Consider the following 19,788-nt stretch of genomic DNA (forward strand, 5'->3'; position numbering starts at 1 on the left):
TGGGCTTCGTTTGTGGGCTGATTTTTTTTTTTGTTGTTGTTCCTGTTTTGTTTCCTTTTTTTTTTTTTTTCCCCTCTTGTTTTGTCTTCCCGAAGAAACGATGCCAGTGCCCGCGCCCTGACCCACTTCTAAGGCGGATAATGGCATCCTGCTGCTCCAGCCCCTTCCCCCGCTCCCCCTGCAGCTCCCAGGGGACACGCACCCGTGCCTCCCGGCTCGGCGAGCAGCCTGCGAACAAACGCCCCCTACATCCAGGCCGGCAGCGTCTCCCGCCCGGCTCAGCTCCCTGCCATGCCTCGCACCGTTGCCCTCAGCAGCAAAAGCGGGCCCTGAAATCACCGCCGGGAGCCGTCTCGGCGACGATGGCTTTTTAACGGGGCTCCTCCGGCCCCGCCACCTGCAGCATCCCCGGGGGTTGCCGCGGCTGCGAGGCTCCGCGGAGCCGGGGGTCGCGGCGCTCCTAATCCCGCCGACCTCTGAAACCCCAGGACCCCCGCCAAAAAAAAAAAAAAATAAACTTTTCCTTCGAACGGCTGTGTCTATGTGGGGGTGTCCGGGAGGGGGACGGGACGGGGACTGGGTGTCCCTCCAGTAATAGATTCTGATGGGGGGGAGGGAAGGTAGTGGGATGGGGGATTGAGGTGGGAGCAGCCCCTTCCCTCTCCCCCCCGCCGCGCCCGCTCCCGCACCCACGCACCCACACCACCCCCCCGCAAACGGGCACGCGCACTCCCCCGCGCGCACACGTGCGCGCCCGCCCAGCAGAGCGCGGTCCCCGCCTCCCCTTTACCCCCCCTTCCCCTTCACTCCCCCCCCTCACTCCTAGAGCTTCTCCCCCTTCCGCGCACGCACCCGCAGCCTCCCGAGCATCCGCACCCGCGCCCCGCGCGCTCCCCCCCGCAGGCACCCGCGGCCGCTCCGCGATGCGCTGAAGCCGTGGTCTCCCCCCCCCTCCCCGCAGCTCGTCCCCGCCCGCCCGCGCCCTGGGGGCGGCCGCCGGGCGCGGCCGCGGAGCGGAGCGGAGCTTTGCCGGCTCCCCCCCCCCGCGGTGGGGAGAGGTGCGGCTGGGCGAGCCGGCGGGCAGCAGGGCAGGAGGCTGAGGCAGCCGGACGGACGGAGGGACAGGCAGGGAGGGGGGGAAAAGGACGGTTTTGGACATGCTCATTCTAGGGCGCTTGGTTGCCTGCATCCAGCTCGTCTGTATCCTCAGAGTGGGTGAGTGCGATTTCTGTGAATTAACCCCGGGGGTTTGCGACCAACTTTGCTCCCCGCTCCGATCCCTGGTGCTGAGCGCTCCCGGCGTCAGCCCCGGCCGTGGGAACGCGCCGCCGCCCCACGCGTGGCACCGCTTCCCCCGTCCCGGGATGCAGGGTCCCCGGTACCCCCCGAAGCTCCGCTCCCATCGAGCCCCCCCGGAGGAGCCCGCACCCACGGGTGGCGAGAGGGACCGGGGGACCCACCGGCAGGCACCGGGCTGCCCCGCGTGGGGCACCAAATCTGACTTTGCCCCTCGCACGATCCGCTGGGAAGGGAACCGGGGATGGGTGCAAAATTTCAGTCCAAAAAAAAAAAATAAAAAATAAAATAAAAATCAAAAGACTTGTTCTCCAAGAACTGGCAACGTCAGCGATTGCCCTCAAAAGAGATAAAGCTGCCTTGAAAAAGCCAAATATAATTCATTCATTCACACGGGACATGGATTCCATATAGAGTATGGATTCATATATAGATTTTAGGAGGGCTACTTACATAACCAAATTAATTTTCAGCTCATTGAGATCTGTGCAACTGGAGTGCCTCATAAAATCATGCAGTGCTCTGTTGTTCGCTGTTGTTACAACCAGCGTGAGTCACTTGATGCTGCTAGAAGTGCTGTCTTAAATACTTTGCCAAATATTAGGAGCTTAAGGGATGGGGTTGGTATTGTGCTGAATGTTTGCTTTGAATTTGTATGCTTCTGTCAAATAGATCACTAGAAAATACTAGTTGATCGCTTGTATTTAAGCATGAGGAACTTAAAAGCTTCAGCCCATGATATACAAAACCAGTTTTACAATAGGTCTCTCGTGATAAAGTAGACGCTAACCTACATTTTCCACCCAATAGGTGGTGCTGCTTCTGAAACCGTGATGCTCTATAAACAAAGATCGGGGTTAGGTGACTGAGTGAAAGCAAGTCCGGGCTGAGTTCTGCTCCTTGGCAAAAATTACTTCTGAAAAACGTTTTTACCCCCTGTCTGAAAGTTCAGTGGGATATTTCGACTATAAATACGAATGTAACTGACCTTAAACTAAAATATATGATTCTTGCATTGGTAACATTTTAACATCACTTTTAAATTTACTTATCTCTAAAAACAGGGTACTTAAACTGAAATGCTTCTCTCGTGCTGGTTTGGCAAAGAGTGACTTATCTTAAAACTTTTGGGGAGGTTTCACATCATCTTTCTTATCCTGCCAGCCTGTTTCCTAAGATCAGATGTACTCTCAGGACTGTTCAAGGGACAAAATTACCAGGTGTCTGTATATGTGTATGGAGGTATATTATGAAAATGTTCACGTACAGATCAGAATACCGTGTTACGATCATAGCATAATACACCATGATTCCCTTTTGGAGACTGCCTTTCATGTAGAAATAATCCTAGCACACCGTAAACAATGCAGGACACAAACATAACTTTTCTAATGAAACTTCTATTTTGTTAATAATTTCATCTTATTCTTTTTTAGAGATTAGGTGTTTTTGTACAGTGTAATATTCAAATACTTAGTGCGCATGTGTATGTTATACTCATTAATTGAAAGGTTCTGTCACTATGGGAAAATACAATATTCTTACTCACGTATGAGGTATAATACAAGCTGCAACTACCTTTTTTTTTTTTTTTTTTCCCCCCCTCTGGACTGACAGGCTATTGGTTTCAAACCTGACCTGAAGGGACACCCTTTCTAGATGTGATGTGTGATTTGGTTTCAATGGTGGCTCGTTCTGAAGACTCACAAGCTAGCCTCCTCAGTGTGTTCAATGGCATGATTGTTCCCAAAAGTGAACACCCTGTGCAGGTTATTAGTCAGATTTAGTCAGATTTCATTTGAATATGTTCCTCCTTGAGTATCTCTCCTTAAGTAAATGTGCTTTCATCTGACAGGATTAGTCCATAGGATTAAACATTTGATTAGAATATTGACAATACTTTCTTTTATTTTCTCATAAAAAAATAAAATGAAATAAATGGCGGCTCGTAGGGCTTGGTGAGAGAGGAGAACTGGGTCAGACAGGTTGGCTCTTACCATTACGCATCTCTGGTACAGATGACACCGTGTCACATCACAACCAGGGCTCTGTGAATGGGGCTTTGCTGAAGAGCATGGCAATCTGCCTTTGCTTTCTGGAGACTGTGCTTACTAGCTGGAGGCAAAGCAACATGTCGATCCTGGCCTTGTTTGCCTGTAGTTTCAAAAAATGTTGTTGAGTTTTCAGCTGGTCATGTAGAGAGCTGTACAGGAGGTTCTTTCTAGTGAATCTGTTTGGGAGTTTTGCTATTGCCTCTGGGAGGCTCAGCAGGAAAATCTCAGTCTCATATGAGTTTAGAAAAGACAAGAAAGCCAAATCAACCTCACTGATGAAAAAACTATTAGAAGAGACTGAGGCAAAAAGTTCCTTTGGAAATGACAAGACAGTGACAGTTCGTTCTCTGTGTTATTGAAGAAATGCTTAGGGGCTTGGTTCTAATAACCCTGCTGAGATATGAATAGCACCTTCCTCCACAGTGCTACTGAAGCCAAGTACTGATGTAATTATTTATGGAGCAGGGTATTATCCGAGTATTCTCAGTGAGTGCCATTCAGCGAACTTCAATGGAACTACTTGTGGAGTAAGATGCTATTCAGCCACAAGTAAGGGCACATGAGAAGTCCTGTGCGATTATTTGTGAACAGTACTGTGTAGTTAGAAAGAGATTTCCTATGAAGTTTTTTCTGTTCCTAAATTAAAGAAAAAAAAACTCTGTGGACAATCCACTTGTTTTTTACATTTCCCTTTTAAATGAGAAGTATATGAATCTGTAATTACATTTATTCAACATATATTTCAGGCTGAAAATAGCCTTTGAAATTCCGCCCTGGCTTATGTGTTCTGTATAACCTACTTAAAGTCAATGGGGTATGTTCTTTTTGTAGCTTTTGTCTCATTGTGCTTTAGGAAAAATATCTGGAGTCTTTTTTTTTTATAAGTAGGCTATTTATGAATCTGTGTAGGCAAGAAAATATTAATAGAAAAAAGAACATGTTTTAACAAATTACATTATAATTGTGGCTAAATTTGAATCAAAGAGATGTAAATATTTAGGCAAGACTTAAAAAATATTCCCTGCTCTCACTAGGAAAATGTATGGGTAATTTCCCCAAATAATGTAAAAAGTCTCACCCAAATTAGCTCATCTACACCTTATTACTATCACTGTCTGACCTCAGCCAGCATTTTGCCTTTCAAAAGACAGCTAATTAAACTCTATGAATTGTTTAATTAGCTGTGTTTCACTTTAATTTTTCACTCTCTAGAGAAAATCTCTCATTTTTTGGCTTGTTTCTGGCATTCCAGTACCATGTATTCACAAGAAAAGTAGTAAAGTTTCTCTAAGTATTCTAGTTTTTATTATAAAGCTGACATCAGGATTGTATTTCCACGCTAGCAGACAGCATATATCTCACTACCAACAAGAAAAGCAACTTCTCTTCTTTTTATTGGATGGCCCTAACTAAGGCATAGATTTCTAAATCTGATTAGGCTTTCTGTTCATTCTCATGAACGCACATTTAGGTTCAATAATCCCTTAGTCTGTTAAATGAATAAGGGATCAGAGCCTTCTTATTAGCTCTAATCTCTCTTTTTCTTTCTTTTTTTTTCTTTTTTTTTTCTTTTTTTGTCAGTAATTTTGTAGGCCAGGTATTTGGCATAATTCAGACTTAATTACAGCACAGTAATATTACTGTACTTTATTTTTAATGCTTTAGCATATTTTACAATTAAGACAACATTCCTTTGGATGATGATGCATAGTTCTTAGAGAGAAATTTAGTCCTACATGTAAAACATAAGTCTAAAACAAAACAGGAATCTGAAGACTGTTTAAATTTCCATTTTAACCATCTATATATTCTGTATTTATGTACCATTGAGAATGATATATATTGAAATCTATATATACTGTATGGATTTGGTTTAGGTTCAAATACTGACAGGTATGAAAAGTCGTGCAGAAATCAATGACAGTTAAAAAATAACATCACTGTAACCCACACAAGTCTATGGGGCATATCTAAAATAAAGCTGTAATTTCCAGTGTTTAATCTATACAGCATATAAGGAAAGATTTCTAAATTATATTTGTCATTACTTCCCCTCTAAATATACTCCTTTCTGGAGAGAAATTATATGAAATATAAAAAATTACTATGACAATTTGAAACTTCTCTAGCTATAATCTGGATTACAAATCAGGATGATAATTTATGAATTTAGACACTTGCTGTTTTTAAGGAAGGCAATTTCCTTCATTCTCTTTGCTCATCATGTAAGTGGTCACTTCCCACTATGAGTTCTCTAATTAGGAATTTAAGAGTGAACAGATTCTGTTCTTTCGCTGACAATTTCAATTCCTCTTCAAACGTGCAGAGCTCCTCAGTATTCCCCTTAGGGCCAGGAAGTCTGCAGCAGTTCCGGAGCCCCCTTCTCCCATTTAACAGCGCAATTCTTACAGCTTCATGCACCATTTATGTGGCTTTCCTGTATGAGACATCCTTTGGCTATTCAATAAGCTTCTTTTCCCATAAAGACAAAAGTTACCTTTTTCAATACAAGTCAAAGCTTCTGCATTAGAAAGATAAATCAACTGAAAGAAAAGGAATTAAAGTATTAAATAAACAGAATCCACTAAATTAAAGATTTTTTTTTTTTTCCAAGGAGGCTGTAAAAGAAACTTGGCTCCAGCAGGTTGTAGAGGAACTGCTGGCAGTGAAGTATTTTTGAGGAAAGGTATGGTCCAGGTTGCTTGTTGAATATGAAATACCAATGTCAGTCAATTCAGTCTTGAAGCTCAGGTGGAAATGAATGATTCAGTGGAGATTTTAGAAATGAAATAGAGATGTATATATATATATATATATATTTTTTTTCTTTACAGGTTGTTATTACAAGACTCTCTGGTCAAAGTGCAGGCTTTAAAGCATTGTGAAGTATTATAGCTGAGGCATGCTTCTCAGAAGCTCCTATTGCTTCTCTCTTCTGAACCATAGTTAGACTTAAGTGTTCTTTGTTCTATCAGAAGTAGCTATATTTCACCCTAGCAACTAATATGTTTCATTACTAATTAAAGACTCCAGGAGCTGTTGTTTAAGTTAGCTAGTTCCAGAAGTCTTTATTCTGGTAAAAGTCCAATGGATAACAAAAACACTATGTTACATCTGGTAAAGACAGCTCAGCACTGAAAGTAGGATGCTAGTGGAACTTAGATTCCTGAATCCACAATTTTGATTAAAAAGTTCACCAACTCAGCTAGTAACTTTAGGGCCTTCCAGGGAAATTTTCTGGCAGGGGGAATTCCTCTTCTGCATATACATGTACCTTTAAGTGACCTTTTTGTTTACTTCTCAGTCTATCGTTCTTTCCTAACTTTAACTGGGATTCAAAACCAAATCTGCTTTCAGATGACTTTCCCCATCCCTAAATTAATAAGGCTTCCCTAATTATGTCCTGATAAGATCAGGTGTCTTGATCTGCTGCAATTTCTGTTTAAGAAAAGGACAAGGTGATGACTCTGTCTTCTCATGGTGTTGCTCAGTGATTAAGTATTTTACCCAAGAAATACATTCTAGAGGGAAGACCTGTTCAGAGCTAAAGGGGTTTTTACCTATATCTTCCGTCTCCAAACACCAGGTTTTGTCAAATGAGAGGCTCTTCATGTTTTTGTTTAAGCTAAAGAATTTTGCCTTTAAAAAAAAAAAATGTAAAATTCGAAAATTCTAGGAATCACAGGGAAAGCACAGGGAGAAGAACTATATCAGTTATGCCACTGCATAAAGCCACAGCCAGCCCGCTTCTTAAATCTTGTGTATGCTTGTGTTCCACTCATCTCTTAAAGGGCACAGTTGACTTGGAAATGAGTAAAAGAAGATCAGTGGGGAAGATCACAGGTATTTATTTTCACAAATGACTAAATAAGCTAAGTTCCCTGTTGAGAACAAAGAAAACTAAAGAGTTTGTTTTATAGTGCATTCTGATCTCATGAGAGAGATAAAGAGAGTAGATGGGAATAAATTCTTCACTGACTCTTCTAATATAAGTGCAAGGGGACAACAAAGGAAGGCAGTAGGAGCCAAATTTAAAAATTAAATGAAATAAAATAAAGTAAAATGATGGTTCTTCCTTCAAAAGGTGATAGATTTGTGAATCTCTGCTGTAGGTTGCTGTGAGAGCAAAATGTTTTGAGGGAGTACTGGACAAGTTCTTGAAGTGGAATCTACTGAAGGTTGCTAATCAGGTGGAAATCACATCCATTTCAGATTTTTTTTTGAGCTGGAAATAGAGCTTGGGAGTGTTTGTAAGGAAGATTTCAAGCATATCACAAAAGTTTGCATTTTTCTTAATGTTCCTTAAGCATCTTCTTCAGGCTTTTGGAGACGGGTCTCTGCACCAATAGGATAGCACAGCAAGGGAGGAAATGTGAGACATTATCTCTGCTTCCACTCTGTATTTCATTATCTGCTTGCTGGATACAATGTATAAATCACTACCACTGCTTTTCTTCCCAGTTGTGTTCTTAAAAGGGTTCTTTTTCCTCATTTCTTTGCAAGTTACAGACGCTCTTGGGAGTACATTCTAGGTTGCACTTATGAAGGACCCAACATCCCAAAGAAGAACAGATCTCAGATATGTTTCCACCTACTCCGCAATTTGCATTAGCTGTTCTGGGCAGCTGAATGCCCTTTGGACAAGCCAGTAGCTCATTATTGCACTAACTTGCTTGTTACTGCACTGCACTTTGTCCAGCTCACCTAAAGACAGTGTAGGAGTCTGAACTTCAAGGTTCTGGAGCCTACATCGAGTGCCTAACAGCTAGGTAATTCAGCTAAATGCTGTCTCACATCAGGGCTTTTGTCAGGTCTCCTGAATACACAGCTTATGCTGCAGCTTCAGATTCAGCAGCTAAAAGGTGGACTAGACATGGCTTGTCTACTTAGCATATAACAAGCAATATTTACTTCTCTAGATTTCTATAGCATCTAGAGAGACACAAAAGGTATATATATATATATATATGTTTTTCTCCTACAGCCCTTTATGTCTCACATGATGAAGTAATTCACTATTTTGGAAAAGTCCTGAAGATATTTTGCTAAATTTATAGACATTAGTTGCCTAGAAAATTCTCTGTGTAATGTAGAAATTTTAGAGATCCTACTTTGCAGATAGCATTCAACAATTTCATTTTCTGTTTTAGCACACTAAATGTAAATAAGATTTACTCCTTTAAACTCAATATACACTCCATCCGTCGCTCCTCCATCAGATGGGTTAACACAGTGCTCTGAAGGGTAGTGTTTTGTTTTATGTGTTGATCATTTGCTTTAGTTCCATAACATTCAGTTTATATGTACATTCCTGACTTTATTTATATATATATATATATATATATATATATAAAGTCAATAAAGTATATATATATATATATAGAGAGAGAGAGAGAGAGAGAGAGAGAAGGAAAACCCCATAACAAGTGTACCACTATCTTAGATGTTCTACAGGGGCTTCTACTTTTCAAAGGCTGGTACAAGCCCATGGGTGTATGAGTATCCAGGGGTTGCTGAGTTAAGTATTCCTTCTGAAGATATTAGGACTGCTCACCTGACTAATGAGAGATTTCATTAGGAGTTTTTAGGGGAGGTATATCTGTTTGCACTCTGACTCTGAATTCTAATCCTCATTGCTCAATCCAAAAGATTTCTACTACATACTAGATTACCTGAGGATTGAAATATAAAACAGGTAGTATTTGAAGAGGTATCCATCTTCACTTGCTTATTTATCTGTTGACTGAGATAGGATAACAGTAAAAGAAATTAAGACTTGATTAAATAATAGCATTAGAAAAGGGGAAATAAGAGATATTTAGAGTACTTTTAGTGTATGGAAATAGCATTGCAAATTTGGTCTTCAAAGCTGTAAATAAAGGATTTTGAAAAAGAAATAAATGAAATCAAAGTTATCTTGAATGAAGATCAATGTTTCTGTAAATGCCCTAACAGAATTTTGGAAAAAAAAATAAAAATAAATAAAAATAAAATTAAAATTTCCTAATTTTATTAGGAAATTAATTTTGAATTCATTGAGATTTAGGTTGTTTTGTATTGCAATTCTTCAAAAATATTTGTTGAAATATGCTGCTATTTTTCAAATTCTGTCAAAGCCTTGGAAAATAACAATTTCTGGTGCTCTGCAGGGGCAGCTTATGTAGAAGAACTGAAAGCTTTTTGAAAGGTAAAGCCAGTATTTTGAGGGCAAATGAAGCCTTGAAAATCAGTGTTTGAGAGAGAGACACTTATTTCTGTGCTGGCTTTACATGTGAGACTCCATGATTTTAAATGAAGTTCCCAAAAAGAAAGACAGCTGCTTCCTTGGACTAAATGAGCTAATGATCAGATTAACAGCTGGCTTTATAAAAGTGATCTGATATTACCCCAGGCAGTTTGTCTTCTAGCTCCATCCCCAAACTGACCAACTGTGTTATATCTGTTTCAAGATATTTGGAAAAAATATATATTCCAAGTGTATTTTATTTGTTTCTATAATTTCATTTTGTAGCTCTTGTGGTGGTAGATGTGTTTGGCTGGGATTTGGCAGGTTTGGATTTCCTGACAGGTTGAAGAATTCTTTCCCCAAGTCCACTGGAGCATGCTGTTAGGTGTGGGGGATGTTTCACGGTACATGGTGTGGTCAGCACACAACCCATCATCTGTTTTGAGATCAGGATGAGTCCTGTATGGCCTGTGCCTCCCTCCTTCTTTGTAATTTCCTTTGATTTTTAGACTGTGGCTTTGCATGTCATTTATCTTGCAATAGTAGCTTGTTGCAGAAAAATCCCAAGGAAGCAAGTTATCTTTTTTTTACACACGTTAGGTTTGTATCATTGCAGGTACACAGATCATACTGGAGTTATCAGCAGAACTGTGCTTGAATAAATCCTGGATGAGCATCAGGAATAAAAAGATCCAAAAGAACTGTTCAAGTTATGGGATAGTGCTGAGGAAAAAATAAATAAATAAAAAGGATACAAACTGGCCCTGTGCAAATTTAAATTGAAAACCAGAAGAAGGATCCTACCCATTCAATTAATGAAATTTTTAGATAGTCTTTCCAATGCAAACAATAGGAGGGGAAAAAAACTATTTTTTCTGTATAGAGCTCCATGCATTTCTTCAAGCACCTGCAGCTCCTGCAATAGAAAAATAGGTAGGAACAGAACTGCATCAGTGACCTCAGAGTCACTTTAAGTGAGTACCATCTTACTGTTTCAACTGTGCTAGATGAGAAAGCTGAGCAGTATGCACGTGGCTGTGCCAGCCAGCTGCCCATGGCTGAAGCAACAGCAAATGGCCTTTCCTCGCTCCAGACTGACACATTTGTAAGCTGAGTTACTGGGGACTGAGTGGTTACTCACATCTCGAGTACCACTCAGCATTTCAAACTACATAGAGAATTAAATGTCGTCAATCTATCCAGAAAACAAACAAACAAACAAACAGTTTGTTAACAGTTTGCCATTTTAAATATTTATACAACCACCAAGTAAGAAAGCTATTTGAAATCTCTTGTCATTGTATGACTTTAGGAGGTAGGGGTTTAGTTGAGATATGAGCTCATGGAACATCTTTAAGAACTGGCAGTGTTCTCACTTTCTCAAGGGATAAGGCTGTAGGAAATGAAGGGGAAAGGACATTCCTCAGTTTCTGGTGTCCACTCATTCTGTAGAGCCATCCCATGAAGCCCAGGCTGGCTCAGATGTCTACAGAGACAAATAAAATGAGTCAGTTCAGTAGAAATGGGATTTTACCATAAATATCCATAGCATGCTGGTGCAAGTCATTTCCTTTTTTTATGTTTCACTGATTCTTTTCTAATTCAGGACAGTTGCAATGTGCCTTAGAAGTGGGCTGCTTTTTCCAAATCAATCAGCATAATGTAAACACTGTTAATGGGAGGCCCCAAGGAAGTGGAAACTGATGTTGTAGACTGGGAGGGTGAAGGGCTTCACGGGGAAGTTCAGAATGAGAATCATGTGCTGAAAAGCTTTACTGAAATGCATAAGGGGGTTGAATAAAGGATACATTGGCAAATTCTGGCATTTTGTAAATTTTACATGCTGTATAAGTGTAGTGGGTTTACGTGGCAAGGTTTTGGTAGCAGGGGGGCATAGGGGTGGTTTCTGTGAGAAGGATCTAGAAGCTGCCCCATGTTTGGTAAGGGCCCCATTGTTTTCCAGAGCTGAGCCAATAAGCGATGGTTTGCGCCTCTGTAAGAGCATATTTAAGACAGGGAAAAAAAATGCTGCGCCACACAGCAGCTGGGAGAGTGAGAGGAGTGAGGAACAGCCTTGCAGGAGCCAAGGTCAGTGCAGAATGAGGGGGAGAGGTGCTCCAGGCGCCAGAGCAGAAGTCCGCTGCGGCCTGTGGTGAGGACCATGGTGAAGCAGGATGTCCCCCTGCAGCCCATGGAGTACCACGGTGGAGCAGGGTTCCACACTGCAGCCTGTGGAGGAGACCACAGTGGAGCAGGTGGCCCTGCACTGACGGAGGCTGCCGCCTGTGGAAGACCCCTGCCGGAGCAGATTCCGGGCCGGACCTGTAGCCCGTGGAGAGGAGCCCACGCAGGAGCAGGTGACCTGGCAGGAGCTGCTGCCCATGGGGGAGCCAGGTTGAAGCAGTTTGCTCCTGAGGGATGGACCCCGTGGTATGGACCCATATTCATTCAGGAATAATTAAAAACATCCCAGAGCAGAAATTGTTCGTTTAATCCATTGGTGAAAAACACATCCACACAAAAAAGATTTTGGGAAGCTGTCCTATAGGCCTCAATATTTTCTATTTTTTCCTGATTTGTACCATCAGCTGTGGAATTTATAATACTAAGAAGTATGTTTCCATGTAGCATTAGTCTTCGCTGTACGGGAAATTCCAGCCTTTCTGTGAGAGGTGATAAGACTGTGACATACAATCTGCTAAAGATTTGTCTGAGTGTCTATACTCATGGAGGGAAAGATGCCAGCAGGAATCAATATGTGTTGTTCATTAGGAATATGTGCACATGCTAAATGATCTAATCTGATTAGCTTTTGCAACACTTTAAATGTTTGCAATGGCAAAAGAGATACATCATATGAAAACAAATTGTAAATGCAATTTAGAGCAGATTAAAAATGCCCTTATTGACATGCTGAATTGAAGAAGACAGGTTCAGCTAAATCAGGTGAAGATGATGAGGCAGTGATGCATAAAGGATAGTTTCAGGTTACGTACAGTTGAGTAACATAGAAGAAAATGTACATGGAACAACCAGAAAATATATTCTTGCTGTTGGTTAATAAGGTGATAAGAATTAATCAGCTTTTTTTCTAATATGATCTACACATTTTATCCCTGCTGCAAGCAGTGCATTTGAATAAAACTGTAATCTGGCTTTTAATGGAAAAGCAATGCTTATTGAGGGCTTTTTTGTTCTTTAGTTAAAGGATTATCTGGATATGCAAGAGTTTTTCTAAACATACCAAATCTTGGTCCCCTGAAGTCTGGTGTTCTCTTGAAAGCACTAGGAAATCTGGCCCACTCAGAGTAGCTTTTGGGTTAGATCAAAGAAGAAATTTAGTCATTGTGTAACAACTCAAAATGCTAGGTTAGGAGTCCTGGTTGTCATACATGTATATAGAGCATGAGAGTTTTAGGCACCTGGACTGGATCTGTAGCAGCCAGCACATCTGGTATTGGGACATGCAAGCCTGGATGATAGAATAATGATCTGTGTAGATAGATAATAAAGCATTAAGAAAGGAATAAACTGGGAAGTTTCTCTTAGTGCCTCTACATATCGAGAATAACTATGCTGAAACATCTTTATAGAATCATGTAGAATCACAGCCCAGGTTGGATGGGACCTCAAAAGGTCATCAGGTCCAAGCTTTACATGGCTAGACTTGACAAAAAGCATCTTGAAATTCAGGATTTATCTTGCTACTCTTGAAATAGCTATAAGATGCTGATACTTTTCATAATCATCAAATAGTAAAAGATTTGCTGAAGAAAGAGGAGATTGCTATCCTAAGCCTTTCCTGTGTAAGGGATTTTGAACCACAGCTGTGGAAAGTTGTGTTACCCACAGGATGACAGAGCATAGCTGTTGAAGATGAGCAATGGTGCTGATGTCCACCCAGGCTGAAAATGGGAACAATACAAAAGTCTGAAAGAAAAAAACTAATTAACTTGTCCAATGTAATGTAGAAGTTGAGGTGCTCCAGCTCAGCATTTTCAGGCATTGGATTGGATTTTCACTCTCATTTCTTCACTGTGCTGCCACTGCCCTCCCCAGAAGCAGCAACTGCAGCATGTGCAAACAGCAAATCCTAGGTCTAATATTGCTACAGTGGTTGTCCCCTCCCTTTTCCCCCCACCACATCCCCCCACATTGCTGTCTGTCTGTGGCTGTATGTCTCTGTGCTGGGATGGATGCAAATGTGGACGGAGGCATTTGGCTTCAGACACAGCCTGTACTGTTGGAAGAGCTGTTCTGAGACAGGGGAGAGGAGACAAGCCAGAAAATATGTTTTGTAGGTTGGATTAAAGCCTTGGGTCAGCAGTTGGACCATGCTGGGTTATGTCTCACAGTGAAATGAGTGAGACATGGGGTTCCAGTCCCTGTCAGTTTGATTATTTCTGTCTTTTGTCTAGCTACTATCCAATGTAAAAAAACACCAGGATTTCTGTCGTCTCCTGGAGTTCTGAAACCTGGTTGAGAATGCTGTTATATCTCCTGGATGTATTGGTCTGATGCTTATCTAGGTCTTCTGGGCATCTCTGAATAGCTGGCTACTTACCCCTGCTCCATGAAGTCTGTGCATCTTTCGTCTTGGACCAGTTCCTATTTTTTCTGTGTTGTGGAAACTGAGCCAGTCAAACACAAAAATGCACTGTATCACTCCCAGAAAAGAAAACTGCATGGCTGTATCCTCAGTCTGTGTAGGAACTGGATGCATTTACACCACCTCTGTTGAAATTCCAGGAGATTTTCTGCCTCAGGCAGGTATGGCAACCGAGTGAGCAGCAGCTGCAGTGTCCTGGAAGGAAATACAGCATGTGCTCCTTTCTGTAACAAATCAGCTGCTTTAGATGGCATGGAGACAACAGGCTCATTTCTCCAGTGAGTCACTGAGACTTCAAAAAGCTCCATATCACCAAGGCTTTCAGCTGAGGTGGAGCATATTACACCACTCCCTATACAGTCCAAACCTTAAAGGCTTAGTCAAACCCATAATTAATTAAGGTTTGTGTAACACTTAATGCTCATCTAGTGAGTTATATCTTCTAAGGCTGTTGCTAATGATTTTAAATCTACAAAGTAACTTCCTAAAAACCTTTGAAATTGGCAATGATGGTGTTCCATTTTAGATGGAAAAGCTTTGATCACTCCAGAGCAGGAAATAAATGCGTGACTTAAGCTGGAGAGATACAGAGACAGAAATGCAAACTGCTAGATATACTGCCGTGGCACAGGGCCAGAGAAAGATTCGGTATTGCTCCTTCCAAAACTCGATTTGAAGCCATTTCAGTATCTCTGTATTGCATAAATGACTATGGAATTTCTAGGAAGTCTGCAGTTATGTGTACTTATGGTCTGATGATAAGATGTAACTGGAGAATTTTACTTTCATGCCCTCTTCACATATTTTATTATTTTTATTTCTATGCTATTACAAGGCTAAATTCTGATACAGTGCTAGACATGAACTCAATGAAAATATTCTGATCTGTCCTATGTTCTGACATAAATGCTTTAATAAAATTATTAAAAATAATAATAAAAAAAAAAGTCAAGATTTTTAAAACAATGATAAAAGTGTGTCTAAAAGCTTAATCTTTTGTTTTCAAGGATAGGAATATTTTGTAAAAAAAATAATTGCAGTCTGGGAGGTTGATTTTGCTGTTGTGTCTTCCAAAAGCAAAATAAATGAAGCTGTTTTCTTTGCTTGAGTAGCAATGGTTGTGGGTTCAGCAATAGCATCCATCAAACTGTTTACTTAATTTATTGATTTTTTTCTAATAACTAAAATTTAATAGGTTCTTCAGTATAAAATAATGTTGTCTTTGCTTGGAAACTTTGTACACTTCCTCAAATAACTTCCAGTTATTCATGGATAGAAGGAAGAAAATGATAAATTTTTAAGAAAATAAAGAGGCATTATAGAATAGTTTAAGGATACATGGATATTTTAAGCTAGTATAGTGTTGTCATATGCAAATATGTGCCTGTTAAAAGCATTTTCAGAAACAAAATCTGGATCTGGTCTGAAACCAACATCTGGAGATGCTGTATAATCAGCAAATTGCTGTCATTTATCATTTATATATTGATAACAACTAATGTGCTTGTCCATGATCAAGGTTTCATTGTGTAAGTTACCACGCAAAAACAGAACATCAGTATGACACCTACACACAGGAGCTGAGAAATGTAGTAAAATACAGAAAGAGAAGCTGATGGGACAGAGAAGATGGGAAGAGCTGTTAGGAAATAAATACACAAATGGATAAATAAATAAACATTGTTCAGCATAAAAGGAAGTTGAGTTGGTGAAGCATTTTTTTTTTGCCAGTCCTGTGAGTCAAGGTTTTCGAAGAGGTATGGAGTAAGCCTGTCTCAGTTCCTCATCTGTAAGACAGAGATAGCAGTATTTAACTCAGAAGTGTTTTGTGTGAATCAATATCACCACACTTCATGAAGTCAGTTTAGGAACAAAAGAACTACATAAATATTAGGGTGCACAGATACTACTACCATGTGAGCACTGGCATGCAAGGGGCTGCCTCTGGTGACAGATGGCCCTTCCAGCATGAACACAGCCCTCCCAATGATGTATAGCTTCACTTAGCTGAGGCTGCATGTACATTTCCATTTGACAACTTGGGTCAAAACAACTGGTCTGAGCATTTATCCTGCAGTGGATCCTCTCTGACCATATTCCTAAAGGGAAATTCATACCTCATGACCCAAAGATACCGGACACCATGGATTGCCACAAGGCCTGTTACCTCACAGTCCCCATTTGGAAGTCAGCATGAAGAAAGGCACTCATACTGGATGGGGATACCCATGGTTCTGTTTTATCTAATTCCTGTAATTTAATATTTATATGCTGTGTATAGCCAGAAGTGTAGGAGAAGGCAGACAGGCATAATATCCTGAAAATCATAAAAAAGTGGTGAGTCCTACTGACAAGAAAAAGGTGTTAATGTAGTTTCCAGAATCCTTATTCCAAAGTACATTGAAATCCAGTAGAGAAATATAGAGAGAGGAAGAGAGAAAATGGAAGAAAAGAAGAGTGAAAGGGGAGGGAGGGAGGGAGGGAAGGAAGGAAGGAAGGAAGGAAGGAAGGAAGGAAGGAAGGAAGGAAGGAAGGAAGGAAGGAAGGAAGGAAGGAAGGAAGGAAGGAAGGAAGGAAGGAAGGAAGGAAGGAAGGAAGGAAGTTAGTTCACAAATGAGATATCTGGCACTGGTGCAGCTTCTGTTTATTTCAATTTTTTTATTATCATTATTTTTTTATTTTGATGCTGCTGTAGTCTACATCTACTTGCCTTTTGTAACTACTACAAAAGGAGGCTGGAGAAGGAAGTTCAACTACTCCTACTGTGACTTTTATAGGCTTCACATCCCCAAACCCAGAGAGAGATGAAATGAAGTGTCTGAATCCCAAGCTTTCTCTCTCAGCTGTCTGAAAGCCTTTCTTCCTTCCTTATAGTGGGGAAAATGAAGAGAGTAATGCTGCTAGTTTCTTCTGTTTAAAAAATGCAGCCAGGTGGAGCCTAATGCAGAACAGTTTATGAGATGCTCATCCATCACAACAGAAAAAACAACCGTTCAAGCAAGAGAAGATCAGCCTTGCATATATTTGTTTTTAATGGGAATTGTTTGTACAATTTTCTTGGCATGATCACAACAGTGATCTCTAAATACATATAGGTATGTAACACTATGTAATACTTCTAGCAAATATACAATAAACAAATTATAGAAAAACACTTGTTGACATTTGCAGTGAGAAGTGATGCAATGAGAAGAGCAGTGCCAGGTTTGGGGAAGTAGCATCCCCCTGCGCTACCACCCTGCCTCAGCTCCTTTTCTGTGTCTGGCACATGAGCTCTCCTCTCATGTCCTACTCATAAGGGACCTTGCACACTCCCTGTCCTCTCTTCTTCCTGGACCATGTGCATGTGACCCAGATTTCCCTTCAGAAAATCCTGTTTTTCTAGTGGCAAGGATTTCTTTTCTGAAAGGAAGGTGGGGAGTCCTGAACTGCAGATTCTAGGTAATTTTAACATGCCACCTATGGCAAACATCCATATCTGAGATCTTCATTTACATTCTGTTTATACAGCATGCAGTCCCAAGGCAGCTAGAGTTCTGTGGATGTTCTGGCAATGCTGCAAATAAATCATGAAAATGATTGTTAATAAGTGAGTGCTGACAGTGATTTTCAGGTTATAACAACCAAGAAACAAAACAAAACTAACAAAAAAAAAAAAAGTTTGATTGTTTTCAAAACAGAAATGTGTATTCTTATGCCGCAAAGTAATTAGGTTGGAAAAGGTTTCATGTATAAAGAATTCATAGAGACCTAATGCCACATCTTTGCACAATATACAAAACCAAGATTTGACTGAAACTCACTGCTCCTGAGTATAGCACACTGATGCTTCTATGGACAGAACGCAGTTGTTCATTGCAGATCAAAGAGGGACTTTGCTGGTTTTCAGCAAAAGGTATACACCTTCACTAATAACTGGTTATGTTGAAGAGAAGTTGAAAATTTGGACTTGTGAGATCATGGTTGTGAAGACTTTCAGTGTGCAAGGGGGAATGGACAGGATTGCACAGAATGAAGGTTCTGTTTGAGGGAGACAGTACTGGGGAATATATTTCAGCTACATTTCACAGTGATTTTAATTGAAGAAAAACAACTCTACATTCTTTTTTATGTGATATCTACAATGAGTTTATTTTAAGAATCCATCCAAGGCTCTAGTCATGAAGAAGGATGTGCTTGACTGAATTGCATTCATTCTAGAAAATAAAATTGATGTTCTACTTGCATCTTTAAAGGGAAAATCTTTATTCTTTTTCCTCTGAGCCAGAATCCTATGATGGCTGCGATGAATATCCTAGCTTTACTGAAAAAAAAAAAAAAAAAATCAAGAGAAACATACTATCCTAGAGAAAAAAATAATAATCTAACATGATACTGTCAGGAAAAAGGGCATATTAGTGCAAATCCTGACCAAAAGAAATTCTTCTACTCAGTTCTAAACTGTATCCATATTTTTTTTATGTACATCTATTAGGCCTTATGGAATTCTAACATCTATTATACAACAAATAAAATTGCTGGAGTAAGATAATACTAGGTTAAGAACTACTACTGTTAATGGTACTCTGTACTTTTTGTTCAGCACAAGTAATATAAAATAAATAAATAAATAATAAAATGGTGTCTTATCATGCCTCCCAGCTCTCCCAGCATTTGAAATAGGGTAGATGTTTTTCTTTTGGTATATGTCCATGCTGTATTCACACAGCCACCAGTCCCACATTGCTACAAATGCATCTGTTGATATGAATATTTTGCATTAAAAAGATGATTTTTTAATTTGAGGATGAAGGAAGAGGGCTAAGGATGGTATGTACATGTATAACCTTCCAATAGTTTACTTATCCATGTGATATTTTAAAAAATATGAAAGTGTTCCATACATTACTGATATACTGTTATTACAGGCTGAAAACCGTTAGAGATGATAAAATCCTTTAAAGGGTGGAAAACACCATAACAAGGTATTTCAAGAGTTTTATATTTGTGAGGTCCTTCCCCATTTTGTTAAAGACAAAATAGGAAGTATTGGAACTTTAAAATAATATCTTTTAGAGATACAGGCATCTACAGAATTTTATGACTCCTCAACACCTGTTTCCAGCTATCTACTGTATAAGTCACTACATTATATCTTCAAGTCTGAAGACTCATGCCCAGGGACCATAGTCAGCAGGAAACGGAAAAACAAAACAAAACAAAACAAAACAAAACAAAACAAAACAAAACAAAACAAAACGGAGCTGTGGATGCCCCATCCCTGGAAGTGTTCAAGGCCAGGCTGGGTGAGGCCCTGGTCAACCTGATCTAGTGGGTGACATCCCTGCCCATGGTGGAAGGGGATGGAACTAGGTGGTCTTTAAGGTCCCTTTCAACCTGAGCCATTCTATGATTCCATTAATCAAGACACCAATTAAACCAGCAGGAACTGTTTTTTTCTACAGTTATATTATGACATCTCCTTTCCTCCCAGTGGTGGTATGGAGTTCATAAGGGACTAGATGCTTTTTAATGAATGAATAAAACTTGTTCCTTACACAAATAAACTAGCATGCTGCCAATATAAGAGCAGTGAGCGCATTCATTTGGCAATAAGCCAGGTG

General features: G+C 40.3%; 1 protein-coding gene across 7 annotated transcripts in view; it reads left to right on the forward strand.

The window, feature by feature from the left end:
• The first annotated feature begins 826 nt into the window (after positions 1-826).
• PTPRZ1 (protein tyrosine phosphatase receptor type Z1) overlaps positions 827-19,788 on the forward strand; it is a 138,443-nt gene continuing 119,481 nt past the window's right edge. For 5 of the 7 annotated variants that reach the window (XM_068669591.1, XM_068669593.1, XM_068669592.1 and 2 more), the window contains exon 1: positions 827-1,215. In XM_068669591.1, the coding sequence (XP_068525692.1) occupies positions 1,158-1,215 (58 nt within the window). In that variant the 5' untranslated portion in view covers positions 827-1,157. The remainder of the gene's footprint in view (positions 1,216-19,788) is intronic. The other 2 variants (XM_068669596.1, XM_068669597.1) reach the window with 1 other exon arrangement.

Source organism: Anas acuta, chromosome 1, assembly GCF_963932015.1.
Source record: "Anas acuta chromosome 1, bAnaAcu1.1, whole genome shotgun sequence".
In the NCBI taxonomy this organism is placed as follows: domain Eukaryota; kingdom Metazoa; phylum Chordata; class Aves; order Anseriformes; family Anatidae; genus Anas; species Anas acuta.